Genomic DNA, 21,142 nt, shown 5'->3' with positions numbered 1-21,142 from the left:
GCTGCCGAGCACCGCAGGGCTGGCCAGCAAGCGACCCGAGGGTGCCTGCCCAGAGGCCCCCGGGGCCCCCCTGTACAGCCTCGGGCCAAACGCGGCCAGGGTCCTGGGCTGAGACGCGGGAGCCGGGCGGGCGGCGGATGGAGGGCTCCGGTCCGAGGCAGGCAGCGTCCTGGGCACATGCCAGCCACGGCGGCCAGTTTCCAGGATGAGCCAGTCCTTCCAGAGGGACTCGCTTTCCTGAGCTCACGTCGCTTCCTCAAGGACCGGCAGAGGAAGAGCTTTCGGAAGCAGCTGGCCGTGCCGAGGGGCTGGGGGGGGGGCTTCTCTCTGTGGGGAGGAGCCTGGCCGTGCCCCAGATCCCAGCTGCCAGGCGGGGGCCCGATCCCCCCGGCACACCCCTCCCGCTGGGGGGAAGGAGGGGGCAGCCCTGCACAGGAAGCTCGGCGGCTCCGGCTCCCTCCCTCTGTTTATGCCGGGAGATAAACCGCCTTTGTTTCCTGTGCTGGGGGGGGGGGCAGGAGGCCGGAGGAGATCTGCACACAAAAGGGCACATTCCTTGGGCCAGCCCCCCCCTCTGCACACAGTGGCGGTTGGGGGGGGAGGGGAGGGGAGGGGGCCAGGGCAGCCAAGCAGCAGGGCCCCCCCCCCACCGCGGCTCCCTCCAGTTGGGGAGGGGCTGCTTGCTTCGTGCTGCTCTCTGCAGGGCCAGGCCCAGGCCGGTGGCAACTTCAGCCTCCTGCTGAGCGCACTTCCCCCCCAGAGGCAAGCCCCCCCCCCACCGCAGCAAAGACCGCAAGACCCAGAGACGCTGCCGCCCGGGAGGGGCTGAACCCGGGACGTGCTCCGGCAAGCCCCCCCACTGGCCGAGGGACCCGATCCAGACAGGGCCAGAGCAGAGCGAAGGGGGCTGGCCGCTCCCCTGGACCCCCCTGGCAGGTCCCAGCCACCCCCCCCAGCAGGCCCTTCTTGGCCACAACCAGGAGAGCCAAACAGGGCAGGCGAGAGGCTGCCTGTTGAGTCTAGCTGTGGGCAGGGCGGGCGTGAAAGGAGCGCCTTGGAAACCCCCCTGGGGCCACACGGCTGCCCTTGCAAGCCTCCAAGCTACACAGAACTCCTCGGCAGTGTGGCGCATCACCTGGCATACTTCGACATGAAGCGCAGAGAGATGAAGCAGAGGGGAGGAAGCCCCTGACGGAGCTGGGGAGGAATCCGACGGTTGGTGGGGGGGGGGGGGTGGAGAGACAGGCAGGAGAGCCCGGCTGGGCACGCGGGGGGGGGGGAGGCAGAGGGATGTGCCCGCCCTGCCATTCGCGGCCCCCAACGGCCTGCCTGGTTTAATGAGGGCCAAGCGCCTCCTAGACACACACACAATGCCCCCATTCAGACTGCAGAGAGAGAGAACCAGTCTCTGCAGAGAGACCCGGGCTCAGGGTCCCGGTGGGGAGGCTGCATGCGTGGCCCGCCATGGGTGAGCGCCCCACGTCCACATTTCCCCAGAGTGGGGGGGGGCAGACCCCCTTCAGTCGGCCTCATCCGGCTCCGCTCTGGGGATGGATGCCACTGGCTGGGGGAGGAAGAGCAGAGGAGGGGAAGGGGGCCACGGAGGGGGGACCCTCTGGAAAAGGAGCCCCCCCGACCACCAAGGGCCCCCCCATGCCCTCCTTCCACAGGCCCTGGTCTTGCTCCCCACAAACTGGCACAGCCAGAACCTCTCTCACCCCCCACCCTGCCCCACATACACTTTCACAATACAGCACCAGACTGACCAATGGGGGGGGGCCTACAGTGGCAGCTGCTGTTGTGGAAGCCAGCCAGGCCCCCCTGGTGGGCCTAGGGGCCAGTACTGATGGGCGGGGGGGGGCTGCTTGCGGCCATCATGGGGGAGGGCAGGAGTGTGCCTGTGTGAGAGGTGGAGAGCCTTTCCCCCACCCCCAAGCAGGTCTCTCCCCCCAGACTAGATGGGGGGGTCAAAGGGCATTCTTTTTAAGGGGGAGGGGCACTGGGACCAGTGTTCCAGGGAAAAGGGATTCCCAGACGTTGTTGACTACAACTCCCAGCATCCCCCAGCTACAATGGCCTTTGGCTGAGGATCATGGGAGTTGTGGTCAACAACATCTGGGACTCCCTGTTAAAGGGGACACTGGCTGGGACCCTCCTTGGTGCTCTTAACCCAAGATTTTTTTTGGGGGGGTGATGCTAACTGGGCTGCACTTGCCCACAGGTGTGGGAGGGGGACGCACCCTCCTGTGCTCCAGGAACCAGGCCCTCCCAGCTCAAGACAACCCCTTGGGGGGGACCGGGGGGGGAACCCCACCCCACACTGCTTGCAGGGCAGACCCTGAGCTCCAGCAGAGCCCCCCCCCCCAGCAGCAGCACCTTACAGAACGGTGGCTTACAAGTATCAATACAGTCAGAATTCGGAAAGGGGTCGGCCCCCCCTGCCCCGACTCACCAGCCTTTCAATGCAGGCTCTGGGGGGGAAGGACGGAGGGGGCTCTCGCTGGCTGATGGGGCCCCTGCCTGGCATGCAGAGGACTCCAGCCGGGGAGCTTGGAGGGCCACTTGGCTAGCTGCCCCCCCAGCGGGTCAGACTCAGGAAGCCTCCCCTGCCTTAGGGGGCCACAGGAGGTCGGCTGGCCTGGCCAAGAGATGCACTGCCACTCTCCTCCAGCCCCAAACAGGGGCCCCTTTTCATGGCAGCAACGACCCCTCTGGAGCCCCACTGCCCCCCCCCACGCTGGCCCCAGAGATAACGCAGCTGGCCTGACAAGGGGCGGATATTGGTCTCTCTTGCCCCATCGCCTTGGAGGCTCCTTATCGCTCTCTCTCTGGAAAACCCAGGCACATTCCTGCAGCAAAGGCCCCCCCTCCGCCCGCCCCCCCCCGCTAGCTGCTGCCTGAGCTCAGCGGACGCAACAGGAAACCCGTTCAAGGAAGGCTGAACAGCAGCAGAGCCAGGCCGTACCGGGGGGGGGGGGAGGACTCTAGCTGGGCCTGCCAAGGCTGTTGCTGCCCCCCCCAACCCGTGCAGGGGAGGGCCAGGGGGCACCTGCTCCCACACTGGCCCCAGCCCGGCCCCAGCGGCTGCGGAGGGGCACAGATCCTGCCAAGGGGCTGGGACAGGCAGGCCCTTCCCAGGGACACGGCCTCCCCCCGGCCAGCCTTCCCAATCCATGCCAGAAAGACCCCCCCCACCCCCCGAGGCGGAAGAGAGTCCAGAGCGGAGCCCACCTCTCCAGACCTGCACGGATGGAGACTCCTGCCTGGAGGGCCCCCACGTCCCCCCCTGAGCTTTTCATTTCACGGGAGAGACACACAGAACCGTCCGGGCTGCGTCTGGCAGGCTCAGAAGCAGGACCCCCTGCCAGCCCCCTAAAGACGATGCAGAAATACCACCACCCGTGCCCCCCCCCCGGCTGAGCGCTGCCTGCTCCTGAAGGCCGCCTCTGCTGCAAGCTGGGAGGCCGGCCAAGCGCACCCCCCCCCCGGCGACTCCCACGAGCCCGATGGGATCGGAGACGCTGATGCTGCCGAGTGAGCCCAGGGGCCCCTTTCACAGTGGGAAGGGGGCCTCTCCTCTTAAGCAGGGGAGAGCCACTGGCCTCGGGCCCCTGCCCGGATCGTGAGCTCTCTTAGCGGCTCCTTATTCACTTCCGCTTGCAGAGCCTGGCGGGCCCCTCACCTGCGCAGCTGTCCCCGTCCTTGGCGTAGCCCGCGCGGCAGGAGCAGCCTCCGATCGGCACCAGCCACTCCCCGTCCGAGTTGCAGTGCATGGCGGGCTCCTCGCTGGCCACGGCGTCCGGCACGCACCGGCCGCTCACTCGGGCCAAGGCCTGCGAGTCGGCGCCGGCGATGGTCTCGGGGAAGGCGGCCATGTGGCGGAAGACGCCCGGGCACTTCTTGTAGTAGATGCGGACGGAGAGGAGGGCCACGCAGGCCCCGATGTCCTGGAAGGCCAGGTAGAAGCCCTTGCGGGCCAGGGGCCCCACCGCGCGCACCTCCCGGTTGATCTTGAGGTGGCGGTTCTCAAAGTCCTCCCGCACGGTGATCTCGTCCGGGGCAATGGTGGCGATCTTGCGGAACTGGCGCTTCTGGAAGTTGGTGCCGTAGTCCACGTCCGACTCGGCGTAGTAGAGGTTGAAGGTCTCCTTGCAGGCGGCGCCCGTCCCGCTGGGGAAGCTGTTGCAGTCCCGGACGGTGAACTGCAGCTCGACGAAGATGCGCTGGGCCTCGCCCCGGTAGATCCAGTTGGTGCGCAGCCAGTTGTCCTGCTCGCCTTCCATCACGTTGCAGATCGAGTAGATGTAGATCAGGGAGCCGTTCATCACCATCTGGAGAAGGTCCCACTGGCGGGAGGGAGGGAGGGAGGCGGTCAGGGCGCTCAGGAAGGACGCGGGCCAGCCTCCCGGGGAACTCACTGCCATGGGAGGCCCAGCGGAAAGCAGCCTTTCAAAGGACAGCAAGCTGGCCCTGATCCCTGGGGCTGGAGAGCCGGCCCGTTTGCCTTGCGTGCCTCACCTGCTTCCTCCCAGGGGGCTGGGATTGGGGCGGGGGGCGCTTGCTGCTTGCTAAAGGTTTCACGCCCAGGAAGCGACTTCCTCCCAACTCAGACGAGGGGTTCATCTTCTCTCCCGCCCCGCTCGAGTCTCCCCTGCCCAATGAATATATGAAGCTGCCAAACTGAGTTGGGCCCTTGATCCATCTAGCCCAGGATTGCCTGCACTGGCCGGCAGCCCCTCCCCAGGGCCTCAGGCCTGCCAGAGAGTGAGCCCAAGCAGGAGTCGGTCCCACCCGCCCCCCGCTGCCCAGGCTGTGGGCTGCCCCCTTTCCGAAGCCGGTGGCAACTTCACCCCGACTGAGACGCAGACTTACCCCCTGGCCATAGGGGCTGTTCAGCCAGCCAAGATTGCCCTCTGCCTTGGCAAAGTCCAACAGGACGACTGGAACGAGAAACCCAAAGGAGAGAAGAGGTTAGGATGTTGCCCTGCAGAGAGGGAGCCAGCCCCCCCACCCCACCCCCCGCCTGCCGGGGCCATCTCCGGAGGGGGTCTCAACCCCAGCACCCGAGGAGGGCGCCGGTCTGGAGAGAGGCAGGTTCCAGTCCTCCCCCAACACAAGCGCCGGGCATACGAGACGGCATCGGACGGGCGCCAGAGCCAGAGCGACTCTTGCCCCAGAGGAGGGAGACACACACCCCACCCCACCCCACCCCGGCACAAGGTGCTGGGGCTTCCCTCTTTGCACAGAAGACCCACTTTCTGATCTGGAAAAACCTATCTGCAAATCCCAGACATGCTGGCTGCGGTTGCTCAGCAGTCACCGCAAGCAACTCTGCACGCACTCAGAGGCAATGCTGAACACCCCGCCGTGTGTTTGTCAGGCAAGGTCCCATGTTGACCCCACATTTCCCCCTTGCGGCAGAGCTGGTTGGCTGGCTACCCAGGAGCTCAGAGGCGGAGGCCGCGGGGCGTGTCGCTCTGAAGGGTGCTTCTCTCCCAGCCAGCTCCTGGCCTGAAAGCCCCGTCCTCCCCCGCAAGGGCCCGGGGCAGAGGCCGGCCTGGGCTCAACACTCCCTGCGGTGTCAGCCCGGAGCAGCCGTGCTCCGGGGGGCCCTTAAAGGCCACACCGGGGGGGGGGGGCTTCTAAACGTCGCCGTGCCAAAGTCTTCCCCGCAAAGGGAGCCTGGCAGCCGTCGCCTGGAAGTTCACTCCTCCATCAGGCAACGCTGCAGATTCCAGAAAAACAAACAGAAGCCCGTCCAGCCCATCAGGCAGCATCGCCTCAAGCCCGGGGGGGGGGGCGAGGGGGAGAGTTAAGGCCGCCACTCCTAACCGGGGTGCTGAGAGAGCCACAAGCACACGGCTGCCCTTTTCAAAGCAACCAGTGAAAGGCTCCTGTGAGCCCAGAAAGCCTGAGGGGGCTACCTGACGGGTGCCCGAGCGGGTCACTGTTCTGACCTCCCGCGTCTCGGCCACCGCAAGGCAGCAAAGGGACCGTCTGCTTCCGAGGAGGAGGAGGAGGAGGAGGAGGAGGAGGCGGCGTCCCGTCGTCTCTGCCGGAGTCAGCCCTCAGAAGAGCGACTCATGCAGAAACCAGTGGGTGGGCTCCGAGGGCCGTGGGCCGGGGCCGCTTGGAGCCCGGCCTTTTCTTCTTCTGCTTCTGCTTCTTCCGTGAGCAAAGGGCAGCACCGCAAGGCCAGCTACGAGTCTCGCTCTGGTCTGGGAGCCAGACTCCTTCCTGGGCTTGCCCGGTGTCTCCTGGACCCGGTTTGCTGACTACGCCATGAAGCAGAAGCAGCTTGTTTGGGAACAGGGTGGGAGCCTGCCACGAAAGGGCAAAGGGCTCCGGAGAGAGGCCAGGAGAGGAGAGGAGAGCGAGGCCGGCACACCGTCCGTGCAAGGCCAGGGACGCCCCCCCCCCCCCCGAGCTAGCCAAAGCCAGGCCCAGGAGCCCCTCGCAAGAAACCCACCCAGAACCACAACACCCAAGGAAGGAAACCTGTCAGAGCGCAGGTGCAAGAGATCCTGGTCTCTGGAGGTCTTTGCAGCCGTTGACAGAGTCCAGCCTTTGCTCCCGCTAGCCCAGAACGGTCTGCTCCGATCGGCAGCAGCTCCCCAGGGCCCCTTTCTCAAGAGCCTTTTCACTGGGGAGGATCCCAGGGGCTGAAGCCAAGGCCTCTTGCTCGGCCCCTGAGCTCCAAGACACTCCCCTCCCCTCCGAGCCTGCAGCTCGGCCCCAGCACCAAATGGACTCAGCGTAGGCTCAGAGGCTACGTGGGAATGTCCTGTTAAAGGTTCTGTTCAAGAGCCTGGCAGCCAAGAGAACCGAGAAAGGGATTCCCAGCCACTGTCCTTCACCTATGGAACTCCCTACCACCACCCAAGCCAGAGCATTTCTGGAAGTGGGAGAAAACATTATTATCCAGCCCAAGTTGTACTTTTAAAAAGGCAGAGACAGCCTGTACTCTGGTTTGCCTCCATCTGCTCTGGATCCGAGTCACTTTTGAACTTCCTGAATATCCACGGGGTGGGGGGGGGAGAGAATGGGGTGCCCCCCGGCCCACCCGGGCCGAGGGATAACTCCAGGCGGGCAAACCACCCCTTCCTCAGCTTTTCAGAGGCCCCCTCCCCACAAACTCCCCCAGAGCCTTAAGCACTCTGCTGTGGGGGGGGATCTCTGGGGCCTGGCCAGGATCCGCTCCAGGGGTGGGGTGGAGGTGCCCCTCCCCCCATGCCTCCCGAGGGCAAGAGCCCTGTCAGAGGCAGAGAGCTGCCACCCAGGCCTGTCACGCGGCAGGCTGCAACTTGCCGCTGCACCCAGCGTGTGGGTTTTGCCAGGGTGGGGCCCGGCAGCTCCTTCCACGCCTCCCCTGCTGGGTGTCACGCAGCCGCCCCCCCCCCCGGGTCAAAGGTGGCCGGCAGCAGCTCCCAAAGAGGCAGCCAAGTACTAGGCCCCGATTCTCTTTTTGACAAGTGGACCTTCTCGATGGGCCGGCATGTCCTCCCCCCCCCGCCACCCTCTCCTCTCCAGGTTCTCAAATACCTGGGGCGGGGGCCTGGCAAACAACAGGGTGTGTGGTGGCGGGGGGGGCTTTGCTCCCTCAGGCATTAAGTCAAGAAAGTTGGGGGCCTGCCTTTCAGAAGCTGGGCAGAAACCGCCCCCCCCGGCCAGGTTCCAAGGCTGCAATGGCCAGTCGCCTGCCACACAGCTTCCCAAGGCCTAATCCTGCTCGGCCAGGCCACAGCCGGCCCATCCGGCCCAACCTCCTGTTGTTACCAGCGGGGGCCGGGGAGCCGCCAGCAGCGCAACAGCCCGCTCCCGCAACTTTCCTGAGGTAGACTGCCTCTGAACTGGAGGCTCCACTGAGCCGCCTGGCTACTTAGCTCTCACAAGGCCTCTCCTCTCACATTTCCAAACCCATCATGAGTCTAAGGAGAGAAAGAGCCGGGATTTTGCACCAGGCAGGCACAGAAAAAGCCGCTCACGGGGAGGGCTGCCTCTGGAGCCGTTTCCGTTGGCCAATAAAGAAAAGGAGCAGGCTGGGCTCTGCCTCTGCCCCCCCCACCCCGCCCCACTTTCCAGCCCCTCTCCAGCCCCACGGCATCTGGAAGAGCTTTCCTTTCCCACCAACTTCCAAGTTGTTTTGAAATGGCTCCTCCTTCCACAGTTTGTTTTCAGCCACAGGAAGAGCCTGTGAGGGGTGGGGGCCGGGAGCCACACACCCTGCCTGACTGCGGATCGGGATTCGCACCCGGAGGCTCTGCCGGGGGTGGATGGCGGCCAAGCCCACCGCCCCAGACGCCCGCAGCCCAAACCCGCCACTTCAGCGGGGACGGGCCCAGAAATGTGTGAAGCGCCACTCAAGGAGAGAGTGCCTCTGAGCACACGCAGAGGTCTGGCACAGCACCGAGGATAACCAGAAAGGAGCCGTTCTGATCCCAGGAGCTGCTAGAGCTGGGGACAGAAGGGGGCCCCCGAGACCCCTCAGGGAGGGGAGGAGACCCTCCGTTCCCCATGCCAGGGTGCCTGCGACTGGGCAAGGGACTCCTCAAGGAGCCCTGGGGCTGGGAAGGGGGCCGCGAATCCCCCCGGAGGGCCAGAACCACCAGGCTCCCTCTCTCACGGGGGCCTTTCCATCCCAGGAGCGCAGAAAGTGGGCCTCCTCCTCCTCAGGGCGAGGGCCGGACTCTGGCTCCACTGAGGCCCAGAAAGCAGGCCTGGAGCCTCCTCTCCGCCCCAGCCTAATTAGAGCCCAGGCGGCTGGCCGGCCCTGCCGTCATTTAATTAACATTCCTGTCTCTGGCGAGCCTGCAGGGCCCTTCGGGTTTGAGGTTTGGAAGCAGCCGTCCCGGGCGGGCGGCAGGGGGAGCCTGCCTCGGAGGGGAAGCGCAGGACTTGATGAGCAGGCAAAAAGGGCCTCCCAGCAGCCCTTGGCCGGCCCCAACCCGCCATCCAGGGCTCTCTGGCCTGGCCTGGCCGGGGGGGGGGAGCTCCATCCCCGCTCCTGCCGATACTGGGGGGGGGCTGGGGGCGCCAGTCCAAGGCTGGCCAGAACTGGCGGCTCTTCTGCGCACAACACAACCCCCCCCCCCCGCATTAGATGGGCCCCAGCTGGCAGCAGCTTCTCCCACGTTCCAGGCAGGAGTCCTCCCAGCCCCACCTGGAGATGCTCCCGCCAAGGAGGGGCAACCAGGACCTCCTTCAGGCAACACATGATGCTCCACCCCAGCCTGGCAGCCGGCAGTGCTCGCAAGAGGTCACCCATCCAAACGCAAACCAGGGCAAACGCTGCTTAACCAAGGGGGCACGGCCAGCGTAATAATCCCTGCGGGGGCACGTCAGCGGGGGCCTGGCCTTTGAGAGCGCCTGGGGAGGGGGGAGGCAAGGTGACTCGGGGGGCCTCCCCAGAAGGATATGTGGGATCTGGGGGTGGCAGAAGCCAGGGAAAGCACTCTTCACATGCTCCAGAGGACTCTTTCATGCCAGGACAAAGTCTCCACACAAGTCAAGGTTGTGTGCTTACGGCGCCTATGATTTTAAACACGTACTTTTGCTGCAGCTGCTTCAAACCTCTCACAGGGTGGCCAAATTATCCGCTTGTTCAGATTTAAGAAGATACACAACTCCACACAGACGTGCGCATGCCAGTGATAAAGCTTCCCCCTGGAGGCAGGCTCTGGGGCAGGCCCCCCCCATCAGGAATGACTGCCCAGCTTTCTGCACACACCCAGAGACCTGTCTGGACTTGCCTGCCGGAAGAGTCTAACCCCTAAGGCTGCCTCAGGCGGGTTCCCCCTCTTGGGGCAGGCAGGCAGCCACCGAGGGGCGCAATCCCGCCTGACCAAGAGCCCCCCCCCCCCGATTGTGCCACACTTGGTTTTTATAGCCCCAATTTCACGCGAGTATACCCTTCAGGATCCGGCAACAGGCTCCTGACACACCCACCCCTGAGAGGGAGGCAGCCCCCCTGAGAAGTCCCCAAATGGGGCTGGGACCGTGGGGGGGGTCCAATTCACCCACTTCTCAGTAGGCAGGAGCAGAGGCGCCCCCCCCCGGCACCTTGCTATGGGTCCCTGGCGAGCTGCAGCGTCTGAGGGAGCCGACGCCCACCTCTGTGGGGACCCCCAGCCTGCCCCCGAGACAGACGCCCAGGAGCCCCCGAGCAGCAGCGTGTGGGGATTCTGGGCCTCCTTTTGGAAAAAATCCCGGCAAGAGGCGAGGCGAGAAGCGCCCAGCACAGCGCCGGCCTTGCTCCGAGGAGGAGGGGGGGGCCACCCGGGGCCCCTCAGGACGACCCCGAGCCCCAGCCTGGCAATTGGGTGTCGGCGGGCGGCTCCCTGTGTAACCAGCAAGGGGTGAATCACGGATCGGCCCCCTTCACACGGTGAATCCACCCCAGCGCCACCTGCTGCTCCCGGGCGGGGGGAGCGGGCCGCTTCCTGCCGGGGCTCCTCGCCCTCGGGGGGGGGTGCCCAGGGGGCCGCCAGGCCCGCCAGCCTCCGAGTCCCACAGAGCTCCTCTGTAAGAGGGGGCGCCCCGGCCGGGCTACGCCTCGGGGAGCAGCAGCAGCCGCCGCCTCCCGGCCCAGCCCCCCCCCCGTCCTGCGCCACATGCCGACCCCGGCCAGGCGCAGAGCGAGCCCCCCCCCCACCGCGCGGGGGCGGCCCGGAATGCGAAAGAGCAGCACACGCCCCCCGAGACCTGCCCCCAACCCCGGAGGAGCCCGGCGGGGCCCGCGGAGAGACGCCGGCGGCCGGCCTGCGCCTCCACCTCCTCCGCCGCCGCCGCCCAGCGGCTCCCCGCTCCTGCCTGCCTTCCAGACGTGCCGCCCGGCCGGGCTGCTGCCCAGAAGGAACCCGGACTCCGGAAGAGTTTGCTGGCGCAGACAGTCGGGGACAGTCCCGGGGGGCGCGCGAAGGAGCAGGAGGAGGTGGGGGGGGGTGGCCCGGGGGCCGGCGGGGCTCGAGGGGTCACCAGCAGCCGCCGCCGCCCGCCTTCCAGGTCCCCCCCGATGAACGAGCCCAGCAGCCTCCCCGCCGCGAGGGAGTCCCGGGCCAGACGCGTGTCCAGGGCGGCGTCGGGAGGCAGCGCGCCTCGGCTTACCTTCGCGGGCCTGGCCGCGGCTGAGCGCCGCCTGGAGCAGCAGCAGGAGCGGGACGAGGAGGGGCGCCGCGGCCCGTCGCGGGAGGAGGCGGCTGCCGGCCATGCTCGCCTGGGCTCGGGGGCTGCTGCCTTCCGACTCCTCCGCCGGGCAAGCCAGGAGCGCCGCCGCCGCCGCCGCGCAGAAGTTCCCTCAATGGGACCGGTGGGAAACTTCTCGCCGAGTTCATTCATGCTCCGCGCCGACGTCACGCGGCCCCGCCCTCTCCCGCCCAGGAGCCTCCACGCTGGGCGGAGCCGCCGTCCGATCGGGGAATGGAGCCTCCTGCTTCAGGGCAGTCTACCTCTGGATCCCATGGGGGGGGTGGATGCCTGCAAGAGGAGGCGAGGTAGCAAAGTGCACGTGTGGGCACACCCTCTCAGGCCAGAAGACAGGTGTTTCCAGCCTTGCCCCACTGTGAAAGGGGACTATGGGACATGTATTCCAGCGTCAGCTGAGGGCCCACCGGGAACCAGGACTGCAATTATTCTCCCATCTTTTCCTCTCCACCACCAGCACTTCGGTCCCACACGTAGCGGGGGGCCAGAACTAGGCCCAGGGCACAGTCCTCCAAGGACATTCTTCGGAACCAAAGTCTCTGTCCCGCCCCAGCCCGAATTCAGTCCCCATAAGATGTCCTACTGGGAGCAGCCGTCAGAGGGGCAGTCGTCTTGCACATTCAGGCCGCGTTCCCACAAGAGGGCTCCAAGCAGCCATTCAGGCAGGAAGATATACGTTAAGATGGCTCCCTGTCCCCACAGCGGCTCACAGTGGCCCCAGAAGCCCCCAAGCAGAGCCAGCTCCCCTGCTGTGCTGCTGGGCCTGGCTAGGGCCACCTCCTGCAGGCTTGGACTACCACTCCCATCATCCCCCCCCCCAAGAAGAGGCAGTAGTTGTCACGGCGCTACAGCAAAGGGGAGACCCCCTAAAGAGGGGAGCAGGAATCCACCCCGCTCCAGGAGGGGCCCAGCACTCGCCTGCCTCACGGGCATCAGCCAGGTAATTGGGGGGAGGGTCTCCACTTCTCCATAGGAGCAGAGCCCCCTTGCTTTGCACGCAGGAAGGCCCAGCTCAGTCCCAGGTGGCAGAACCTCCAGGTGGGGCTGCAATCATGGAGAACTGCTGCCAGTCAGTGCAGGCACGGCTCAGTCAGCTGAACCAAGGGTCTGACTCAGTAGAAGGCAGCTTCCTCGGCCCTGTTCTTAGCACAACGGAGGCCCAAAATGCGGCAGGCTAGATGCTCTGGAGAATCCCCAGTGGCTTGGAAGCCCCCCCCACCCCCGAGTGTGGGTCAGCCCCCCTCAAAGAGCCTTCCCTCCACCACGTCTCCTCCTCCAGGCCCAGGCCTGGCCCTCCGGCCCCAGCAGGCAGCCTTGGTCTTGAGCTAGGCCGGGGGACCCAGCCTTGGGCTGCCAGTTGCTGTGGACTACAACTCCCATCACCCCACCCTAATGGCCAACCATTGGGGGTGTGGATGATGGGGGCTGCAGTAGTCAACTTCAGAGGAGCCTCTGCATGGTCTCCTCTCGTTCACCCGGCAAAGAGCCTCTCCCTCTCCTGGATGACCTCATGCAGAAATCTTTTGCAGAAGAATTTCGCTTCAGGGAGGTATGAGAAGCATTCTTTCCTCCATGACTATTGTCAAAATTTGGCAACTGAACTCTTGCGCGCAACTGGCCCGAGGGCACCATTCACCTCCTGCTTTTGGTTCTGGCCAAGGTCTAGAGCCAAAAGGGCCCCACAGAGGCCATCCAATCCAGCCTTATGCAGTCTCGCTGGAAGAGCTCCAGGGTGCTCCTGTAGAGAGGCAGGCAGCAGCCCCGTATTATGCTCTCCTCCCTCCTGCTGCTGTGCAGTGGGGATTCGCCCTGCCAGCTCTCATTAAATTACCTCTGCCCATGCTCAGGAGGTGGCCTGGCCTTGCTTTGCTTCACACTTTCTGCCAGGAGCCGCTGCTCAGCAGAGACCGCCAAGGCCTGGCGCAGCAGGTGGAGCAAGACAGGACCCGTTTCCCAGGAAGGCCAGAGCATCGCCAGGGCGAGCGGCTGCTTGTCAGGGTGAACTCCGGCCCCCGGAGGGGTCAGCCCTGGGCGACTCACAAGGGTCCGTGGGCCTCCGCTCCGTCCGACAGGTGGGGCCGGGTTTGGCCTACCCGTCAGGACTGTTGTGAGCCCGCACAGATTAGGCTGGTCAGGGATATGGCACCGTCCCCAAAGTATCAGGCTCATGAAGCCGCTGTAACCCGGGTCTGGCCACTGGTCCATCTACTCCCTAGCAGTGTCTGCTCTGACTGGCGGCAGCAGTGGTGGCAGCGGCGGCAGCAGCTCCTCAGCACCTCGGGCGGAGGGGCCTTGCCCCCTCACCAACCCTCTCAGCTGGAGATGCTGCCGGCCAGGGATCGAATCTGGGAGCTTCTGCATGCAAAGGCTCTGGGCCCTCCCCAAATCACCACCGTCTTGTTTTTATAGCACCAACAACACACACAATGTTTTAGGAAGGCGCCCAAGTCCAGGAGCAAAGTCTCTGCCTCACAGTGCTTACAAACTAGCCCCTTCAGGCAGCAACCTTGGACAAGAGATTCACTCACAGACACACACAGGCAACTCCTTCATCATCACAGCCTTTCCCCGGAGTGTCGCTTCCTCCTGCACGGGGTGCATTTCCTGAAGTGCCTCTCAGAAAAATGCAAACCAGTCCAGTATCTTTTGCTAGGGCTGACATGTCAGCGGGGATTAGCCCCAGAAGACTAGACGGGGCTCATCTCTGGAGCAAACGCCAACAAGCGGGTGCCTCAGAGCATGTGCAGAGCGCCTCTCTGTGATGGACGCGTGCCTCCCTGCCCTGAGAGAGGCCTGAGCCCCCCGCCCCGCCTGCTTCTGCAGCGAACCATGCCCAACAGCACCCGCATTGTCTCGCTGCCGGCTCCAACCCGGGGGTGCTGAGCACGGGCACTTCCAGGGGCCACGAGGAGGAGGCCACGCTGCAGGCCGGAGACAGCCGTGCGGGGGGGGGGCAAAGCCTTGCTCTTCTCCCCTGTCAGGACTGGGGCTGTGGGCCGAGAGGCACTTTGCTCACCTGCAGGTGAACCCGCTGAGCAAGGGAGCTGCTTCGCTCCCAGGGGAGGGGGGGGGAGGGCGGGGGCCAGAGGTCTAACCGGTCGTCCTCTGGCCCGGCAGGCACCCTGTGACTCAGTGAGGCATCACCGGGCCAGGAGGAGGGAGGGCTCCCTAGCCGGAGGAGGAGGAGGAGGAGGAGGAGGAGGGCGACGCCTGCTGCCTCCGGGCCAGTCCGGGCTCCGTAGGGAGAGGCAAGGCGCCCATGAGGGGAGGATGCCTGCTTTGCATGCAGAAGGGCCCGGCCCAGTTCCTGGCATCCCGAGTCAAGGGAAGGGACCAGGAAGCCCGTGTGCCGGCGGAGGGAGGCCCTGGAGGGCCGCTGCCGGTCAGAGCTGACCAGGCGGGGCCCAGAGGGAGGCCCCACTTCTGGCCGGGGCCTTGTCCAAGCCAGGGTGGCCGGGCGGGGTCCCCCTTCACCACCTCCCCAGGGCTGCTCCGGTTCAAAAGCAGCAGCAGCAGCAGCGGAGTGCTACCCGGTCTAAGTGATGAAGCGCCAGCTTGCACACACACACACACGCACACCCCTTGGGGACACAACCCGCTCTGTGAGTTGGGGACTCCCAAGTGCTTTCTAAGTCTAGGCCTGGAACAAGCTGGGAGCCAGTGCCGAGCCAGCCAGCCGTGTGCTCCAGCCGGGAGACGGCAAAGGCTTGTGGGCCCCTTGGGCAAGGAGGCCCCGATGCTCCTGGGTCCGAAATGCACAAAGGCAAGCGAGTCACGATGCCCGCCCCCCCCGTGCCCAGACCCCGTTGCAGGGCAGGTCCCGTCTCTGGCACGTCCGCCCTGCCGGCCCACTCCGAGGGGCCTTTCCGCCCAGCCAGCTGCTGGCTTGTCCCAGAAGGACCACCTCGCTGGGGGGGGGGGATCATCGGCATTTGCAGGGTTGGCGGCAAGAACAAACCCGACTTTGAACCCCCCCTTTACGAGGAGGGCTCTCTTCCTGAGGAGGAGGAGGAGGAGCAGCCCCCCCGCCCCCCTTGTAAAGCCATCAAGGGGGCCCCTCAGACAAAAGGCAGGAAGCCTCCCCCCATTCATGGCTGGGGGCAGCAAACAGCCCCAGCTGCGGGGGGACCCCCCCCCCAAAGTGGCACAACAGCCCCGCCTGCTTCCTTGGTCATTAAAGAGCCACAAAGAGGCGGCTCTGCTGGGGGCTGAAGGTGTGGCAGGGAGGACGGCGGGGGGGGGGGCTGCTCCCTCTCGCATGCAGAGGGCTCCCCCCTCCTGGGCCCAGAGGTGAGGCCTGAAGGGACAGCTGGCTGCCTGCAGAAGCCCCCCCCCCAGCCCAGCTCCTGCCACGTTTCCTGCAATGCAAATTCTCCTGCATTGAGCTCCACCGTGTCGTAAAAAGAAACCCGAGGAGGAGGAGGAGGAGGAGGAGGAGGAGGAGGAGATCGAGGGGGGCACAAACCCTTCTCTCCAGAGAGCGGTGGCTTTGAGGGGGGGGGGCGTTGCAAGAGGGGTTGCGGCCTTGCCCAGCAGCAGCAGCAGCGCCTCTCCATCCCCACAGGGGCTGCCGAACGGAAGCTGCCCCTCCCGGCCAGACAGGAGTGGGCTGCTTGCTTGCGCACACAGAAGGAAGGAAGGAAGGAAGGAAGGAAGAGCAGCCTCGGTCTGAACGGGCTCCGAGGAGGGGCGCTTCCCCCTCGGATGGCTTCGCGCGGCCGCCCCGAGCCAGGGGCCGGGTCCGTTGGCTGAGCCCCAGAGTGGCAGAGGCAGGCAAGGCGCAGCCGCCAATGGGGCTGCCCCCTCCCCACCCACGTGGCAGAGGCAGGAGATGGCCAGCCCTGTCAGGGCCACACGTGCCCGAGGGGCAGCTCAGTCAGCCCAGGCGGGGCGGAGGCTGGCCTGGCCGCAGCGGAGGCACCAGGCCCGGCGACACTTCCAGGCTGGCTCCCTGGGACCGGCTCGGCACCGCCGTGAATCGCAGGCGGCCGGCTCCTGGCCGGGGTCCGACAGGGGCCTTCCTGGGGGGTCCTGAGCGGGCCGGGCGCGGCTCCCTCCGGGGCCGTTTCCTGCTCCAGGCAGAGAGGCGGTCAGGGCCAGGCGGGGCCTTCTCAGGGGCTGAGGCATCCACTCCCCAGAGAGGGCGGCCGCTGCTGCTGCTGGAGGCAGGCTTCTCTTCCAGCCCCTTAGACAGGAAAGGCCACACTCTGGCCCGCGGACTCTTCCGCCCAACTCTGCACAATCCCGCCCTCGTGCAGGAGGGACCCAGCTGAGGTCAGCCCTTGCTGCCAGCGCTCCTGGCTTGGTCTTGGCGAGAGCCTTCCTGGCGCACCGTTTGGGCCCGACTAGAGCGGAACGGAGACGGCCGGGCGGCTTGGGGAGCTCCAGGCACAGCCCTGCTCTGCAGCCGTGGGGGCTTCTTGGGCCTGGCCTCAGCCAGAGGAGCCAGCCGCTGGTGGCCTGGCCAGGGCAGGGGCTCAGCCCGTGGCCTGAATCGCAGCTGGTGGGCCGCGGAGGCTGGATTCCCCAGCGTGAGTGTGGCAGGAGTGGCCAAAGGGCTCGGGCCGGGTCCCCTTGTGCTGGCGCTGGATGCCTGCCTGCGCATTTCTCCACCCCGGGACCTCAAGGGCCGCCTCGCTCCACGCACTCTCTCTTCCATGGACAGCAAGCATCACTCTGCGGGAGTGACCGAGGCAGCAGCAGGAGACTGTGCGCCTGTGTGGGTGTGTGTGCACACGCAAAACACGTTAGCTGAAGTACCATAGGAACATAGGAAGCTGCTTTATACCGAGTCAGACCCTTGCTCCACCTAGCTCAGGAGTGTCTACACTGACTGGCAGCAGCTCTCCAAGGTTACAGGCTCAGGGCTCTCTCCCAGCCCTCCCTGAAGATGCTGCTGCTGCTGCCACCGCCACCAGGGAGGGAACCCGGGACCCTCTGCATGCCAGCAAGCAGGGACTGTGCCACTGAGCTGCTACGGCCCCATCCCCTAATCTCTGATAGTGCTCACACATGGAGTCACCCATCCAAATGAAAACCAAGGCAGGCTCTGCTTAGCAAAGGGGACCATTCACGCTTGCCACCACAAGACCAGCGCTCCTCCCCTACGCAGAACCATGTTGCATCAGGCAAATTTGAATGGGGAGCTTTGCCAGTTCATTTTAAAGCACAGCGGCTCCTTTTTCCTTGTCAAATTTGTTTCAGGAATAAGGCAAAACCAAGAACCAGTCTTGCCAACTCACCAGAGATCACCGTGAAGCGTCTCAGGGGAGAGGAATGCCAGCCTGGTCGGCCGATGGGGTGAGACAAGCCAAGCCAACGGGACGTTTCCGGATTGCACAACCCCGTCAACCACTGAGCGGATTCCTGGGGCAGGAGGAAGAAGACGGCGGCCTCGCTTCACGGTGCTCTTGGGAAGAAGCAGCAGCCCCGCGAGTCAAGTCAGGAGCCACAGAGGGGGGCCTTCTTCCGGGTGCTCAAGGTGGCCCCACTTTCTTTACCAGCAGGGCTCCAATGTCATTAGCCACACAGCATCACCTGCTGAAGGACGGGGCCTCTGGGAAACGGATACCCGCCCCCCACCCCGGGCTCTGCTCTGTTTGCAAATCAACTGCGGGAAAAGTCTCAGCAGATTTATTTCTGCATGTGGTTAAATATACAGGAGCAGAGCCAGGAGAAAAGGTGGCTCCCCTGATGGGATTTGAACTGGGGCTGTTTAAAAAAAAGGGGGGGGATTTTATATCTAGGGTTAAACAAGTGAGCAATATTCCATCGCTTCTGCAGGCGTCCAAAATAAGCACCTGCCCCCCGGACACAAAACCTAAAATATACCAGTGGTTAGAAATATTGTCATCACGTGGCACATGAACCTACGGCCAGAAGCTCCTTCTGCGCAGCAGCCCCACAAAGTGGGTTCCCAACGGATGGTGCTTCTGACGAAACCAGTTCTTCCAGAACATTACCACGGGGCTCCAGTCCACCTTCCGTTCCATGCAACCCTGGCCGCTCGCTCTCTCGCTCTGCATGGAACAGAACAGTGTTTGCTTTAGGTCCTGATTGCATAGCTGTGCAGATTTACCCGGGCGCCTGGACACTGACAGTGGGGAGTGCCAGGAAACAGTGGCGGCGGCGGCGGCGGCTGGCTCAGGCTGTGCCGGCATCCGGGGGGGGGGGATGTCCTTGTCTTCCTCCTCCTCCTCCCCCCCCACTTCCTCCTGCATCTCACACCGGCCAAGAATGCAGAGCGCATTCCTGCCCGAGGCGTGTCGGGTCCTGAGGGCTCAGCGGGTGGACTCTGCCTCTCTCCTTCCCTCTCAGTTATGTTTGCAGGAGGTTGCTAGGAGAAACCAGGCAGGCCGCCAGCAGCCGTGGGGCGGCCCTGCGGATGGTGAGGCAGCCAGGCTGGGGTGGCTTGAGTCAGTGGGGCAGGCCGCTCCCGCCCCCCTGCAGGAAAGCCTGCCTTGGCCCTGCTGCAGGTGCTGCTGGGGTGGGAAGGAGGGCGAGGCGGAGCAGCAGACGAAGCCGTGCGGGGACCAGGGAGTCAGGTGGGGGCGTCCGACTCGGATGGCAGGCACAGGGGCTCCGGGAAAGGGGGCTGGGGCCCATGCCCTGGAGAGCGCTCCCCAGGCCCTGCCGCTGTGCCCTCCATTGCCCCAGAGGGGGGCCTCCTCTCCCACTCTTTTATACTGACAGCTGGGGGGGGGACAGGGGTCCCCGTCCGGCTGGCCCAACTCGCACTGTGGCCCTGGGAGGAAGCAGCTGTGGGCCACAACTGCTCAGGCGACAGCAGACCCGCTCATCGGCCAGGTCCCCCCAATATTCTCTCTTGCTCAGTGGGGAGGACCCAGGCAAGGGGAAACGCCCCCCTCTTTCTCCCCTGCCTGCCACGGCCTCCACAGATGCAGCCCCCTTGGCTGAACCCCACTGAATGCCAGGGGGCAGAATCAACGCCAGAAAGCAGATGGGGAGTCAATAGGGTGACACACTCCAGGAAGAAGTCAGTGCCTGTGCCCCTACATGGGGGGGGGAGCGGGAGGAGCCCCCACTGGGAAAGACCCTGCGCCGGAAGACGCTGCCAGTCTGTGTAGACAATACCAGACTGACTCCGTAGGGAGAAGGCAGCTTCCCGTCTTCCTACATAACCCAATCTCAGCATGATTTAAAGGTCATTGCCTTCTACAAAACATACTTGTCCTTCGCCCCCCCCCACTGCCCCCCAAAGGGTTCCCCTTTCCTCCCGTGTCCGTTTCAGACAGATAACTGGCGACGTCACTCTGCCTTTGCTGGTTTCCTGCTTCTCCTGGACGGAGCCCCCAAGTCCTGGAGAAGCCCCAGCAGCTGTGGAGGGCAGAGAAGGTGCCCCCCTCCCAGAGACGAAGCCCCCCCCACGGAGGCTTTCGTGGGGAAGCAGCCCCCCCCCCAGCACTGCCAGCCAGGGGCGAGCTGCAAAAGGAAGAGAAAGGGGGGCCGGAGGGCCGGGGAATCCCCTGCTAAGCCGACCTCCTGTTTTGCTCTCTCGGACAAAGCGCTCCCAGCCGAGGGGCTTTGGGGCCTGAATGGAGCCAAGGCGGGCAGTGCGCAGCCCGGCCACATGACCCCCAGAACTGATGAGCTCGGCACTTCCTCCCCAGCCAGCCCTGGCAAGAGGCCGCAGCAACACCAGCAGGAAGTTCAGGGGTCAGGGCTCGCCCGTGGGCGGGGGGAGGGGGGCCAGTGCCCCACGGCGGGACCCAAGGGTGGCGGCACGGCCGGGGGCCTCCAGGGAAGGCCAAGGAGACGGCCCAGGGGCCACGCAACCCCTCCCTAAGATTGCACCTGGGGCTGGAGCAGGAAGGCGCCCCCCCGCCCCCCCGTTCTGCCAGAGTTGAGGGCAGAGGCACTCTTCCCCCTGGGCCTCCACACCTCCTGAGGGCCCCCCCAATCCTTTGGCGTCTGACCCGGGTGGGGCGGTCGCTGTGCTGGGCCAGGTGGCCAAGCGTGACTCTGCTTCGGGGGGGGGGGGGCACATGTCAAGTTGCAGGTCGAAAGGTTTCCGCTCCTGCATATTGGCGCCAATAGACCAGTTTCATATTCTTAGGTTCTTGTGAGTTCAGTTGCGGTTTGTGCCCTCAGGATCCCAGGGGCTGAAAATACTGCGGGTGTCACGGTGGGGGGGGGGTGATGTTCAACTTGCAGCAGGCGGGCAGTGCTCCCCACTGGCCGCCTGCTGCAAGTTGAGCATCACCCCCCCCCACTGTGACAATAGGGGCCCCTCTGATCGAGGGGATGCAGGCATCCGGGGGGGGCAGGGCAAGGGAGGTCTCATGGGTGCCCCACACCCGAGGGGCACCCCAGAAGCCTCCAGGTCTCTGGCTGCTGGGCTCAGGGGGGCTGGCTGCTCTGCGTGGGGGGGGGGCAAGGGGCCCATCCTGTTCCTCACCCCGCTGCCTACGTGGGGTGCCAGGCTGGTTTCCTCCCTGCCTGGAAGAGCTGCTGCTCCCGGGGGCAGCAGATCCCCCTCCATTTGACGGAGCCCCCCCCCCACCCAAACGGGTCTCCCTGCAAAAGGGGAGGGGGCTGGCTGGGCCTCCAGCTCTCGCTCTCGCTGTGCGTCCCTGGTGGAGTCTGAATGGCGGCCGAGATGTCGCTCAGGAGCCGCCTCTCCCGCCGGGCTCAGCTTGGCTTTCCTGCCCACAACCCAGGGAGACTCCGCGCCAGCCTGGAGTGCCCCGCCCACTGGCCCCGCCCGCACTGCCCAGCACGGTGTGCCTCTGGCGCCCCCTGCTGCCGCCGCCAGGGAAGTGGACCCTGGGCATTTCTCAGACATCTGGCAGGACAGAAAACGGGCTTGGACTCTTAGGGCGAGCAAGTGGGCGAGGAGGAGCCGAGGAAGCCGCCTGGGCCCCGCGAGCTCCACTCTGACTGGAAGCAGCTCCGCAGTCTGGCCTCTCTCGGCGGGGAGATG

At 65.4% G+C, this 21,142-nt stretch overlaps 1 protein-coding gene across 1 annotated transcript in view; it reads right to left on the bottom strand.

Annotated features, from left to right (window-relative positions):
- Positions 1-20,874, bottom strand: part of EPHA2 (EPH receptor A2) — a 29,731-nt gene extending 8,857 nt beyond the window's left edge. Inside the window, exons 1-5 of the mRNA XM_053281431.1 lie at positions 20,618-20,874; positions 18,073-18,218; positions 11,104-11,472; positions 4,873-4,940; positions 3,683-4,346 (exon numbers count right to left, since the gene is read on the bottom strand). Of these exons, the coding sequence (XP_053137406.1) occupies positions 3,683-4,346; positions 4,873-4,940; positions 11,104-11,206 (835 nt within the window). The 5' untranslated portion in view covers positions 11,207-11,472; positions 18,073-18,218; positions 20,618-20,874. The remainder of the gene's footprint in view (positions 1-3,682; positions 4,347-4,872; positions 4,941-11,103; positions 11,473-18,072; positions 18,219-20,617) is intronic.
- Positions 20,875-21,142: the final 268 nt, after the last annotated feature.

This window comes from Hemicordylus capensis, chromosome 16 (genome assembly GCF_027244095.1).
Source record: "Hemicordylus capensis ecotype Gifberg chromosome 16, rHemCap1.1.pri, whole genome shotgun sequence".
NCBI lineage: Eukaryota > Metazoa > Chordata > Lepidosauria > Squamata > Cordylidae > Hemicordylus > Hemicordylus capensis.
Note: the sequence above shows the minus strand (reverse complement) of the source record. Positions and strands in the feature narration are given on the sequence as shown.